General features: G+C 39.7%; 1 protein-coding gene across 6 annotated transcripts in view; it reads left to right on the top strand.

The window, feature by feature from the left end:
- Positions 1–70: 70 nt before the first annotated feature.
- scube2 (signal peptide, CUB domain, EGF-like 2) overlaps positions 71–14,177 on the top strand; it is a 20,554-nt gene continuing 6,447 nt past the window's right edge. Inside the window, exons 1-17 of one of the 6 annotated variants that reach the window (XM_015375996.1) lie at positions 71–283; positions 547–663; positions 743–868; positions 1,115–1,249; positions 1,962–2,087; positions 2,172–2,288; positions 3,673–3,762; positions 4,364–4,480; positions 4,611–4,733; positions 4,939–5,055; positions 5,136–5,258; positions 5,543–5,659; positions 8,475–8,564; positions 8,698–8,820; positions 9,326–9,472; positions 9,776–9,982; positions 13,281–13,451. In XM_015375996.1, coding sequence (XP_015231482.1) covers positions 196–283; positions 547–663; positions 743–868; positions 1,115–1,249; positions 1,962–2,087; positions 2,172–2,288; positions 3,673–3,762; positions 4,364–4,480; positions 4,611–4,733; positions 4,939–5,055; positions 5,136–5,258; positions 5,543–5,659; positions 8,475–8,564; positions 8,698–8,820; positions 9,326–9,472; positions 9,776–9,982; positions 13,281–13,451 — 2,134 coding nt within the window. In that variant the 5' untranslated portion in view covers positions 71–195. Of the gene's footprint in view, positions 284–546; positions 664–742; positions 869–1,114; positions 1,250–1,961; positions 2,088–2,171; positions 2,289–3,672; positions 3,763–4,363; positions 4,481–4,610; positions 4,734–4,938; positions 5,056–5,135; positions 5,259–5,542; positions 5,660–8,474; positions 8,565–8,697; positions 8,821–9,304; positions 9,473–9,775; positions 9,983–13,280; positions 13,452–14,177 lie in introns of all 6 variants that reach the window. The other 5 variants (XM_015375995.1, XM_015375994.1, XM_015376000.1 and 2 more) reach the window with 5 other exon arrangements.

Genomic DNA, 14,177 nt, shown 5'->3' with positions numbered 1-14,177 from the left:
CTCTCTCTCTCTCTCTCTCTCTCTCTCTCTCTCTCTCTCCCTCCTACTTCCAGTCACTCTCTCCTTTCTCCTTCCCCAGGCTCTCTGTGAGGCGGATTGACAGGCGAGAATGAAAATGAGACGGACGCTCCGCAGCGACCTCACTGCGCCCGCGTCCTTTTGAGAAGATCTCTAAAAACTTCCACCTATCTCACCATGGGAGCTATTTGGGCTGCGAGGGACTTCTGTTTGTTTTTTCTCTTGTTAAATAGTCGTCAAAGCATAGCGCTTCCAGAGACTCGAGGTGGGATTGTAGTGAGTGTTTGCATGTGTTTTGGGGTTTTTTTTGTTTGGAGAACTCTGCATTTTACGCACGTCTTTAAAACCCTGTTATACTCCATAAAAAAAGAGAAAAGTTTTGGTATTGTTTGAGAAATCCGTGAGGTTATCTGTTAGATATTTTCATTCTCATTTCCGCTACTAACATAAACATAACAGAGTCTCCAGGCTGTTGTTAATGACATACTGACTCCTTTTCTTTCCACGTGTTTTGGTAAAACTGAACAGATCCCTGCGCAGAGGGAAGTGATGGCTGTCACATTGATGCTATTTGTCAGACTACCCAAGACTCATATAAGTGCACATGTAAAGGAGGCTTTAAAGGAGATGGGAAACAGTGTGATGGTAAGTTTTCTATACTTTTCTATAGACTTCCTCCTATAACCTGTTGGTAAGCATGTATTATGTGACTTTTACCCCTCAGATATTGATGAATGTGACCTGGAGTACAATGGTGGTTGTGTGCATGAGTGCAACAACATACCAGGAAACTACCGCTGCACTTGTTATGATGGATTCAATCTGGCCAATGATGGACACAACTGCCTGGGTAAGATCCACATTCTGTGACAGGGAGCCCTGCCTCATCTAATCTGATCTTTGAGGAATGCATGTTTGTGTGGGCGGTGTTTTGAAGTCTCTCAGAGTCATTTAAAATGCATTAGCCTCATCTGCAGTGTTTATAACATCCAAACCTGGATTTATATAGTGCATAATGTTTGTGATGAAAACAAATCTTCTCTTGAAAGACTGTAAAGTGTTTTTTTTTTAACACAGCCTTGCCTCTGTCCCTTAGATGTGGATGAATGCATGTTCAATAATGGTGGGTGCCAACACACTTGTGTCAACACTGTGGGTAGCTACGAGTGCCGCTGCAAAGAGGGCTTCTTCCTCAGCGACAACCAGCACACATGCATCCACCGCTCTGTCGGTGAGTTTACATCTTTTACAATTTGTCCCGTCCCAGCTCATTTACAGATTTAAAACTGAGTTGCAGGAACTTTTTAGGTTTTATATGGACAGAAAATAACCTCTGCCTCTGTGATGGGTTTGTGTTGTAAGGAAAGGTGGCATTCAAACCGCCTCTTTATTGCAGCATTCTGTGGGAAAAGATCCTCTGTGTCTCAAAGGACAAAATGAGTTAATATCTGCAACACTCCGGCCTATGTGGTGTGTGTCACAGATTAGTCTGAAGTGCCTTTGTTTTGTCAGCTTGACTGGAGTCAACTTAAATGCAAGTACTTTCCACTCCATTGGCTCTTGACAGGCTTTGTAAATCCTGCAGACCTGATCACTCAGCTGTGACCCATCTATATAAATGGTGCAGCACCTCCTCTTAGCTTTAGGCTTAAAGAGGCATCAAGTGGGTTCTGTGCAGCAAGCAGATTGCTGTTTTATTTACATGCAAAAAAAAAAAAAAAAAGGAAAAAAGATTTGCAGATATTTCCTTTTCCTGCATAAATGAAGGTTAAAAAAAAACATCAAGCTGTTGGATGTTTTTAGGTTGTGCAAAGCTTAGAGAACAATAAATGTCTTTGAGGATGCTGGACTAATCTCCCAGTATGTGTGCCTTTTGTATTTAGCTGGTCGCTCACTGCAGGAGAGTTTCATTGTGTACCTCTCACTCCCACTTTCTCTCCCAGAGGGCCTCAACTGTATGAATAAGGAGCACGGCTGCGCCCACATCTGCAAAGAGAGTCACAGAGGGGGCGTGGCCTGCGAGTGTCGTCCAGGCTTTGAGCTGGCCAGAAACCAGAGAGACTGCATTTGTTAGTACAAGCTACTCACTAAGCAACACACGCATACACCGTAATGTTTTGATTCACGTCCAAACTGTCCAACCTTCACTGCAGTGACCTGTAACCACGGCAACGGAGGTTGCCAGCACACATGCGAGGACACGGAGGATGGTCCCATTTGCAGGTGCCACATCAGATACACCTTGCAGCCTGACAAGAAGACGTGTGTGGGTAAGCAGACTCTTAAAGACAGGAAACCTTGATATTTGATAAAAGTGAACTAATCTATTGAAAGAACTTAAGCATGAACGTCAAGACATGTTGGAATTTGTGTTCATTTTTCTTTCAAAACTTACTTTTGTAAGTTAAATTATGATGTAAATGAAATTGAAAGGTGTGTCTTGAAAAAAAACAAAACAGACTTTATTGCAATTATATTGCAATGACAATGTCATTGTGTTTTCAGAATGGTGCATTTGTTGCCATGATAGTAATTACAGTTGGAATTTCCACTTTATGTGCCAGTAAAACATTGGGTCTGTTAGAGGAAGCCTCGCTATAGTCAGTGCCACATCTGATAGGGAAAATGTCTCTTGATATGCTGAAGGGAACAGAGAGATGGAAAGATGGAGCCAATAGATAAGAAATAAATTAATGAGGAAAAAACTGGGTATATTCATCCTGCTAACCTTCTCAAAATATTTGGCAATAATAACAGCAACTTGCACATTCACTCATGTTTGCTGTCACAGAGACAACATACAGCTTAAGGTGTGCCGTCTTTCCCAGCACTTAAAACATATCCAAATCACCCATATCTTTAATAAAATGTGTAATGAAGGGATATTTGATAAAAAACTTCTGCATTCATTAGTGCATATGGCCATAAGGACAGAAAAGAAAGCATCTCACGTCTGATTTGCTATTGATAATGTGTTTGTAATTAAAAAACATTGTGGAGATGAATAACTAAATGTTTAAATCCCATATTTATAGCTGTGGAGAGAGAATAGGGAGCATCTTACTTCTGATCAGTTTTCCACTGTTAAAACAATAGTATAGTATATAGTATATATATACTTGTATCATATTTCTACTTAAACAAATATACATTTTAGTAAGTTTAAATAAAAATATATGTTTTTAACTAGTAAAGTTATTCAATAACTATAGAATTCCAGCAAGTCTGACAAACACAGACAGCGTTTCTGGTATGAATGTAACTAAATTGGAGGATTTCGATTGTTTCTATTCATTTGATTTTATCTCGATGAATGTTTTCAGAACATTTTGAGTTTTTTCTTTCGTCCGTTTATGGATAAGAATCATCGAGTGAGTTATCTCTCTACTTCAGGCAGCCGTGTGTGTGAGGTCCATGCGTGTAAATGTCATATTTTTTCCTGCAGATCCAAATCTGCTGTAATATTTGACACACCAAGCCACCGCAAGCAGAGTTTGTCAAAAGGCTGCTGGTTCCTTAAAGGCAATGCAAACTCGCAGAGTTGAAGTTTCTAGTCAGGTTGCAGGGCTGTGTGAAAACCGGAAAAAGATGGAGGGGACTGTTTTTTTGGCCATACCTGCTCTATTGATGACTGGTTTTGTGTGTGTTACATAGAGCGAGATGAAGCCACCGCTGAGTCCTCGGACCACAACGCCACGTCCTCTACCGAGGCGGACAAACGGGTCAAGAGAAGATTGTCGATGGGTAACAGCTACACCCCTCACAGGCTGACAGCTTGAAATTGGCTTGGGTGGGAAGGCGAGCAATGTCTAGTACACCGATACATTCCTCAGTCTTTAGAGCAAACTGTGAAATGACTGGCCTGGCCTTAACTCTCCCTCCTGTAATATATGCACTTGTGACAGTGTGGTAAATTTCACATTTTCCTTCCATTTGAGAAGGGCAGCGTTTGAATATTTCCTGGCTGAGTTTATTTTTGATGGTTGTGTAATTCAGGCTTGTAGAACGCGTAACAAAAGCACGGCTTCTTTTTAGCACTTTAGTATAAATAGCAACAAGCACAGGAGGTCTGAGAGCTGCACTCTGTTTTGCAGCGGTTTCTGTTTGTTAATAGGAACAAAAGGGCATTGCACTAATCACATTATAAAGACTATTTTATTTTGATAAAAAAACATCTAAATAGTTAATAAGTTTAAAAGTTTCAAGTGTTGAAAGGTCAGATTAGTAACAAAGGATACCAAAAAAAAAGCTTCTGTGCTGGTATTAAAGTTTTATCAGTCAATGAAAAACAAAGCGACACCTTCTGACCCAGCTGACAGTCACACGTTTGGGTTGTAATTTTTAGAAACCTGCGCACTTAACAATGGGGGCTGCGACTCCACCTGTAAGGACACATCCACTGGCGTGCGCTGCAGCTGTCCCGACGGCTTCACGCTGCAGCCAGATGGAAAATCATGCAAAGGTCAGAGCCACTGCCTCCCTAACAACACCTTTTTACAAAGTGTAGCAACACACTGATTTGGGTATGTCGGTGAAAGATTTCTTCTTTCTTTTTTTTCACTGAAATCTGACCAGAAACCCGTTCCTCACAGATATGGACGAGTGCGAGATTCACAACGGCGGCTGTGAACACTTCTGCAAGAACACCGTCGGGAGCTTCGAATGCAACTGCAGGAAAGGATTTAAGCTGCTGTCTGATGAACGTTCCTGTCAGGGTAAAATAATTTGATTAAAATGTGAAAAAAACAAAACAAAAGATATCATTTGCATATTGCTATTCAGCTCCCATTGAAATCCAATTATTTCACTAGATGCAACACTTGTCACATATCTCTGCCATAAATAAAGGGAAAATTCCTTGAGGGGAAGGTGATGACTGACTGCTCTGCAATGATGTCATCGGTGTGATTTTGATTACAGATATAGATGAGTGTTATTTTGAGCGCACGTGCGATCACACATGTGTGAACTCCCCTGGCAGTTTCCAGTGTCTGTGCAACAAAGGCTACACCTTGTACGGGTTGGCCCATTGTGGAGGTGAGAAGAACCTCTCTAGAGAAGCTTTACATTTATTTTGCACATATCAACTTTATAAAAAATCCACCTTTTCATGGCAGATATAAATGAATGCAGTGTAAACAACGGAGGCTGTGAGCAGGGATGTGAGAACACCGTGGGTGGATATGAGTGTTTTTGCCACCCGGGGTATAAGCTACACTGGAACAAAAAGGACTGCATCAGTAAGTTAAACCCTCTTTTTATTTATTTCTTTTTTTGTCGCTGCTTTGATGTGTTCATGTTTCACGATTTGGAAGAAAATGCGGGAACAAAAACAGGAGATACTTTGAAATGTTTCTCTTTTTTTCTCTTTAGTTTTCTTTCACTTGTTTTTTTTTTTTCTCATGCTTGAATAAAAAAAAAAGCAGTTTTGCAAACATGCATGCATAATGTGCCTTCTATCTTCTGTTTGGAAATCAAAAATAACTTTTTTATACCTTTAAGTATTGTTGTGGTCTTTATCCAGAGGCTGAGGGTTTAACACCAGCAAACCTTCCCTCTAAGCCTACCTTGAATTGTAGTAAGCAGCATGGAGGGGATCGCTGCTTTCTAAACTGCCAGTCCCAAGTTCATATCAGTAGTGGTAAGTTAAACAAGGTCTCTTCTTATCTGCTTTTATTATCGTTTCCTTCCAACTGCAGAACAATTATCTCTTTGTTCATGTCTAAGTTTATTTACGGCTAAGATTTAGGAATTAAAGTAGAACTTCATATATATTTAGGTTTTCTCCATATTTGCTCAGATGCATTTATTCTAATGAAACCATTTTAGGTATGCGGGGTCGACTTGATTCTTGTGATGAGCCCAAAGAATTTTAAGCTTGAAATTGTATAAAAGAAATAATTTTGTGTTTTTTTTTTTTCGTTTTTAAAAAAAAGACAGAACTAAATAAATAATATGTAAGATGATACATAGATATGTGATAAAAGTTTTAGTTTGTGTTGATATAAACATTTTATTTGATTTGTAGATAGTAAAATTTCAACATTTATTCAATCACTAATTAAAATGAAAAGTAGAAAAAACGTATGCCCTCTGACTCCTCAGTAAACAAGCTCACATGCACAAAATAGCATCAAGTCAGCTCCAGCTGTGAAATTGGACACTCACTTATTCATTGTAATGCTTTATTTTTGGGAATCCTGTCCATATATAATATTGCTAATGTTACATCTAGAAACATATGTTGCTTTAGTTATTGTTCATCCTATTTGTAAAATGAATATGTCACTTTGATAGTTCTGTCGGACAACATGAAGTAGGCCTATAATTCTCAAAAGTCTCTTCACATCCCGATCTTAAAGGCCAGAAAACACTGAATACGATTTTGCGTTTGATTCGGCAGAAAATCTTGTCGGACGAGGTTGTGGCATTTAGTTCTCATTGAAAGTCAGTGGGGAGGAATAAACTATGACACAATTTTCTCCGAGGGGGCTTGCGTAGGTCTGACTGAGATAGACCTCAGGTCTATTTTAGTCTATGCAGCAATTTATTGGCAATTTCATGAAGAGAGATGCAGTTACAAAGTAAAACACATCAGCTTTGGGGGAAAATATAATAGAAAATTTGTTAATCGCAAGGGGAAAAAGTCAGTTTTAAAGTAGCACATATACCAACCGGGACATACTCATGCAAAAACAATTAATGAAACATAAAAAATACTTTACCCATGATAGGAATTCAGGAGGACAGAAAACAGATAAAGTAGTGATCCTCTTTGAGCCGCACAAAAATGAAGGACAGAAGGCACAGTTTATCATTCTCCTCAAAAAGAAAAAAAAATGGATATAGTAAAATAGTGACCTAGTCATAGTTATAGTCACCTCTATGAAAAAAACAAATTGACAATCTTAACAGATCTCTCCCTGAGAATCACCTCTCACTTCGTCAGTCGGCATTTAAAGCGTCCCACAGCATTTATTTCTGTGTTTTTCTTTTCTTTAGACTTAGTTCTCATGTTGTTAATATAAGCACATCAGCGTTCTCTATCTGTTCTGGTTTGAGATGCTGCAGATACTCGTTAAGTGGGGCTTTGTTTTTTATTTTTATATATTTTTTTTTTTATAACTTTTCATAATGTGTTCAAGTCAAAAGTGGGAAATTGTTTAATTAGTGTAAAGCACAGAGTCGGAGGTGGAAAAAAATCTGCACAGAACTGCTCACCCTGCCTAGCCAGAGCCTCTCTATAAGCAGTCAGTGTGACATCGGGAAAGCATCAGATCGGAGATTAAACAATGGTATGCAACTGGTGTGTTCAGCCCTTAAGATGTTAAATAATTTATGAGAGACAGTGCCACTAACATTGATCACTTTGAAGATAGCTGAGAATGCAGTGAACTACACTGAGGCCATTTTCCACAAACGGAAAAAAAAAAAAAAGATGAAGAAATTCCGAAAGTTTATCGACATCAATGGTACACTGATGGATCATCCTTTAAAAAAGGAAACAAAGCAACATCTAAAGCCCTGCTAACCAACCCTTGCCTTAGTTTATGTCAGTGTTAATGATGCCATGATTAAAAGGAGACTGTGAAAAACCCTTTATCTGAGCGAAAGTTGAAAGGTACAAACCTCTGCTGACCAAAAACAGCATAAATAACGTCCCACATAAATAAAAAAAGCAAAAAACAAAGAGCATCTTGATTATTTACCAAACCTCTGATAAAATAAAACAAATAACAGAAACTTTTGTCATGCTATATACCTGTAGTATTACCTGCTGTCTAGCATGTTAGTGGTAGTTTGACGTTTTGGGCTAATTTAATATTTAATCTGATTAATAAAGAAATCAACTGTTTGCTAAGGCAATATTTGTCTGATAATTTAATTCGTTTGTTGATCTGAAACATGAATCTGTACTTAAAGCTAAAATCCGTTATTATACCAGGTTTTTAGCAGGCTTAGAAATATAGGAAGGAAAGTAAATATAAGAATATTTTCATCAGTTGTCATCAACCATTGAGATGATGAGAAACCGATAACATTCGGTAGGATAATATGAGCTGTTATGGCAACATCGAAAGCTGTTGTATGTAAACTCCGTCTTTGTTAGACTTTTGGCAAACGCTTCAAGACCAAAATCACGTCCCTACCCCTCCTCTCTCCATAACTGTTGTTAGTAAGCTCCAATGAAACCATAGGAAACATTAACATAAAAGTGACTGAATGCCGTAGCTTTAACTGATTGATGAAGCCATCAATGTTGTGAATCTGCTGTCTGAAAAGGGGCTTAAGTCGAGTGCTTTAAGATCGAGCTGTGTGAACAGTTGTCAGCTTTAGTCTATGGAGCGGACTAGTCATGTTACTACATGCTTCCTCTTTGCTCTCCGGCTCGGCTTTTGTGGCCCTGACTTTTGTCAGCCCCGGCCTGTGTGTCATGCTCTCTTGTGTGTTTTCAGGGACGGAGGATTCCTACACGGTGACCTGTGGAATGCCTCTGCCCTGCTTGGCTGGCATACAAAAGACCAACAGTGGATCTCATTGCTTAGGCAAGTACAAAACCTCACAGATTTCCCTCCTCCATCACACAAACATCTTCACCTGGGAAACGTCGGACTTGTTGTTTTCGTCGAGGCATTGACCCATCGGAATGACCGGGCTTCCTGTCGCTCTGTCCTCTAGGTCCAGAAAAAACCAGAGTGCAGCGAATTAAAACCACAGCCACTTTCAAGTCTGGCACGGCCAAGTGCAACCTCAAGCGAAGTCAGGAGAAACTCTGGGAGAGATTCAACACTGCTCACTCAGGTACTGAGGTTGGCCCAGCAATCCGTCCAAACACGAGATGACAGAAAGTCATGACTGGAATTACAGCTCCTTTACGTGCTGCAGGTTAGAAACCTTTAGGGTTTACTGAGGGCTGCCAACATCTAAAGAAGATAAAGCAGACCTGAAAGCTGCTTCAAAGAAACCAAAAACCAGGGGCAAATGTGAAAGACATTTGTGGTGTGGGTTTTAAAGTCTCAGGGCAGCACTTTGTCTGGCAGTGGCAGGGGAGGATGTAATTAGCCACTGCATGCCTTTTAGTTGGGGTTCACCCAGCCATCAATCAAGTCACTCCTTGATTGTAGGATTATTTGCCTTCTCTAATGGGGGTTTCAGTCTTTTCAAGTCTTTACTAAAAGGAAGCTCAATTGTTTCACAAACAATATTTCAAAGACGTCTCAGTTTCTGCTTAAAGATTTAATAATGTGCTTTACAGTTAATAACTACTGGTTGCAAATGTTTGCAGATTTCAGCTTTTTCTTCACTGAAAACGTCCAGTTCAGCTACGTGAGCCTTCGCTGCACCTCGCTGGGCCAGCGAACGCGCAGCCGTCATAGCAGGAAGGCCGGGGAGGATGATGGCTTCGCCATCACGGCTGAGTTTGAGCTGGATATTAACCTAGAGGAGGTAACAGGTTGGTCTCTCTGTGCTTCCTGCCTGCTGGCGTGCCACCTTTGCCTCTTACCCTTCATCTGACTCCCTTTCCGGCTGTCTGTCACTAAAACAGACCTAAAGCTCTTAAAGTATCTCCTGTTTTGGCTTGACTCTGGGTGTAAGACGTTCAAGGCTTTATGTTTGGTTTCCTTCATTACTTTCTTTGGTGTCTGTAGGTGTTTTTTGTGTGTGGGGAAAGCATGACATGGAAACAAAGGTATTATAGGGTTTTAGGATGACATTGTCTCTTGCAAACAGTTGTGGTATCAAGTGCTTCTCTCAGCAGAGAGTTGCGACCTGAACTGCGTGCGTCGACGCTCTGAGAAGAGACTGAGGAAGACCATCAGGACCCTGAGGAAGTCCATCAACCGGGAGCAGTTTCACCTTCACTTCGCCGGGGCAGATTACGACCTGTCCAGGAATCCAGGCCAACTGCCAGTACTGCCTGGGCACTGTCTTGCAGGTCAAGTGTTGGTGGGCAGAAAATGTGGTGAGTAGGATTTATTTCATGTTTAACAGTAACTGTTAGAAACATCAGGTTGACTCAGAGTTCTCACTATGCATGCACACAGTAGAGCCACAGCTTCATACCCAGGGGATATATTTAGAAAGTAGTTTTAATAATGCATTTTTGCAGGATTTTCCCAGATGAGTGCCATATTAGGTTTACCAATGTGTTGTAATGAGCAAGCTGAAGTGCATTAGTGAGAACGTGTTTCTATTGAAGGAACTGAGCATCTCTTCCTGGGATTAAAGGTGCAGCGTTGATGGCTCTCCAGGTAGCTGTTGCGCCTTTCAGTCAGGTTTTTATATACAACCTGTGATGGAGAAAAAAAATTGGTTTGTGGCGACCGCATGCTGTTAAGAGAAGAGCCATGAGCTGGACTATGTTTTTCCTGGCTGCTGTTACTGTACGCCCCTGTTTTCAGGCCTCACATTGAGTTCCTTTGGTGGTGAAACATTTTCTCGGGAAACTAGAGCCTGTCTTCTAAATATTTATTCAAACAGATCTTTCTTTGTGTAAGATTCGGACCATGAGGGGTGTAGTCCTAGATCTTACTATGACAACCCTGAAAAGTGTCTCTGTTGGTTTTTGCTTCATTATGACCTTCCTGTACTCTAAGATTCATCAGGGACACTTGATTATAGTCTTAATGCTCCTGTTCAATAAACATCAAACATGTTGTTGTCTAAAGTGCCCCTGCCAGCACTCACAGATCGACATAAAGCAGTCCGCCGGCCATGGCAGGGCTGTAGACATTTAATTTGGGTGAGGGGAAAAGGAGGGGTTCAGTAAGGCATTCTTTTTTACCTCCAGCTCTTTAAAGGAGCTATATTTTTCGTTCCTTCCCCCACTTCCCACATTGGCTTAGCACTGAGTGCAGTTTTACTCCTTCTCAGTTTGGCTGCTCCATTAAGGGGGGAAAAAAAACATTGGAACTTGCGTTTTTTTTTTTTTTTTAGAAGAAAAGAAAACAAAACGTGCAGGTTTTTGTGAATTTAGACAGAAAATTATGTTGATACCTCTTGTTTTCTTTTTGGCTTAAATACCAGAAGAAAGTGTTGTTTGTAAAAGAAGTATCAGCATCGGCTGTTTTGAGATGTTGAGGAAGAGCCGGTGATCCGAGCTCTGCTGTGAATTGAGTCCCCTCACCAACAACCACCTCCCTCCCTCCCTTCCTCCCGCCCAGCTGGGGCCACTTTGCATGACCCCCAGCCACTAAACAGCTAAAAAGAACTGACTTCAGCCACACCATGGGAATCAATTAGCATCAGCTGTTTGCGCCTTTGCTTGATGGGCGCGAGCAGCGATTGGGCCAAGGCGAATAGGGAGGATTCAGAAAACCTGACCCCTTTTATTGGGTTCAGCTCCTCACCGCTGTGATACCGCTGTTTTCCTATGTCATCAAGTGGGCAAGAAGCGGGGCGTTGAATAGAGGTGAAAGGTCTTTTAAACCTCTTTGAGGGCCATCAATTCGAGGACTCTATAGAGCTGTTCTTTGCATTTGAAAGGCTTCAAGGTTTTTTTCTCTCTCTCTCTCTCTTTCACCCCAACTCACTCTTCTTCCCTCACTGTTTCCCTCTGTCAAATAAAAGCTGTTATAGGACAATGCAGTGATGGCTCCTCATGGTCTTTCAGAGTAAACAATGGCCCTCAAAAATGAACTGCTCTTGATAGAATTACATTTTCCCCCTTTTTAGAGGAAAATCTAACACTTTGTTGAGTACAATGGAGGTCCACTCAAGCAGATGTTTGCTGAGCCTTCCTGCAGCTTTAAGGGCTGCATCTTTGAGACACGTTTATCTCCGCAGACAGGGATTTAGATGATTTATTCTTGTTTTAGATCAGCTTCTGCCTTTTTTTTAAAAGCTCTTTAAACTATCAAGTAGACACAGTAATTCACAAATTAATTAAAGACATTGCTCTAAGGGGGAGGAACTGCAAAAAAGGTGTTTTGGTCCCTGTAATCAAGCCTTTGCACTTGTGTGAAGTAAGAGGGAAATACCCCCCCTTCTTTGATTTTCCGCTGGGTTGGCTTTAAAAGAGGTGAGGGTGCTTACGTTGGCATTAAAAGTTCCTCCTTAATGCACGGCCAAACCTTCTTTGCATCGAGCTTTGGGAGCGTGGTTCTAAAGAGGCTGGTAGCCTTTGTCTTACATCTGCCTTTAAACCAGGCTTTTTAAAAGGCATCTGAACACATAAATTTGGATACTCTGTGCACAATCTGTTCACTTCAAGTGTCCGTATTGAATTCCATATAAATCGCCGTTAGATGCCCTAAACGGCACTTTGTTTTATTTCCTAACCTTTTGGTTGGAAATGTATCAAACATCCTTGTGTTTTTCCTTATAGTGGCAAAGATTAGAAAATGTTAGTTCTCTAGTTTCAGACACAGGAGGCAGATTCCCTGTTAACCAAAACAAAAAGGCCAGCTAATCTAAAACAATTAATTTGGATATTAAGCATAGAAATATAACAGAAATATATGCAGTTAAAGCTGAAAGTATGATGCATAAGGGAAGATTGTAAAGTTTTCTTTAATATAATTATTGTTGAGTGATTAATAGAGCTGCACAATAAATCAAATTATAGTCATCTTTGTAAGATTTATGTTTACCATAATGATGTTCTAAAAGAACAGCTTGGATCAGTAATTTTAATCCTGCTTCCTTATGATAGTTTTACTTATTTGCATAGACTTATTTATGCCCTCATTTATGGTATAAATGGGAAAACTGTTAAAGATCAGGAATGGCAATATTCAGCAACAGTATCTGAATTACCCTGGTAATAATTATGCTTTTCCCAGTATTATTGATTTATATGTTTTTTATCTATATAATGTGTGTTTAAACAGAACTAAAACAAATAAGGCTCCAAAAATACCTTTGATGTGTTAATATTTAAACATTACACTTGAAGCTCTTCGCTGTGTTTATTCTTTTTAAGTATGCACCTGGCCCTCATCGCTTTTTTCTATTGGTCTCGTCATCCATGCTTACAGCTGTATTTGTTGTTCCTATGTTGTGGTAAGAAACGTTTGACAATGTTGAGCCAGGGGGCAGAGTGTTATTCTATCTTTAATGTGTGAGTTTGATAATTTATGAGCACTACAAGCACAGACATAACCTTATGTTTAGGGTTTCTTATCTGAAGTTTTTTGCAGGTTGTTATGATCATGTGTTTTATTGCCATGATTTCAGATTTGGTTTTATTTTGTTTCATTTTTGTGTTTGGAAAAATGAACGTAATGAAGCGTTGATGTGTTTTTGATTGGATCTGTCAGTGAGCTGCGGTGTTGGGACATACTATGATAGTGATCAGGGGCACTGCGTAACCTGCCCTGCCGGAACGTACCAGGACGAGGAGGGACAGATGTCCTGTGAAGCCTGTCCTGCTCCTCAAGGGAGGGAAGTGACCAAAGTGGTCGGAGCTCGAAACATGTCAGAGTGCGGAGGTGAGATGCTATGCAGCAGCATTTAAATGCATATATGTTACGTTTTAAGCTGTCATAGTCTCTATTTGTGTATAATTCTGAGACATTCTGTTATACTCATTTTCCTCACAATGTGCTAGACCTCTTCATATAAACTTTCAAAGCTAAACTCGAGTATTTTAGTTTGTTCATCTGACAACATAAACTAAGTAAACTAGAAGTGAAAAAGTTACATTTTTAAAACCACAAAATCACCCTAACTAGTGCTGAAACAATTAATCCGATTATTCGATAATTAAGATAATCATCAACTAATTTAGTGATTGATTAAGCATTAACTGGAGTATAGAGACTCTAAAATGTACATTTAGCTGACAGAGCAACAATCTTAGAGCAGGAACTCTATCCAAATTGTAAAAAATATGTAAAGTTTTTTGCAATTAAGATAAAGGAAAGTTTTGTCTGTCGATCTGCGGGATCCAGAACTCCTTAATTGGAAAATTTTAGTTCCCCCTGGTTTATTTTTGTAAATAATCTTCTTTAAGAATTCTTTTTCCTATTGGATTATTAATTGATTAATTGAAAAAACTGTGGACAGATTAATCGATTTGCAAAATAATCGTTAGTTGGAGTCCTAATCCTAACATACCATTCTATTTACCTAATATCCTTTAGATAAGATAATGAAATAAATTCATAAATTTAATTAGTAGATATCTATATATCTATATATATATGTGTATATAT

The sequence above is a fragment of the Cyprinodon variegatus genome, unplaced genomic scaffold (genome assembly GCF_000732505.1).
Source record: "Cyprinodon variegatus isolate N-32 unplaced genomic scaffold, C_variegatus-1.0 Scaffold128, whole genome shotgun sequence".
NCBI classification, from domain to species: domain Eukaryota; kingdom Metazoa; phylum Chordata; class Actinopteri; order Cyprinodontiformes; family Cyprinodontidae; genus Cyprinodon; species Cyprinodon variegatus.
Note: the sequence above shows the minus strand (reverse complement) of the source record. Positions and strands in the feature narration are given on the sequence as shown.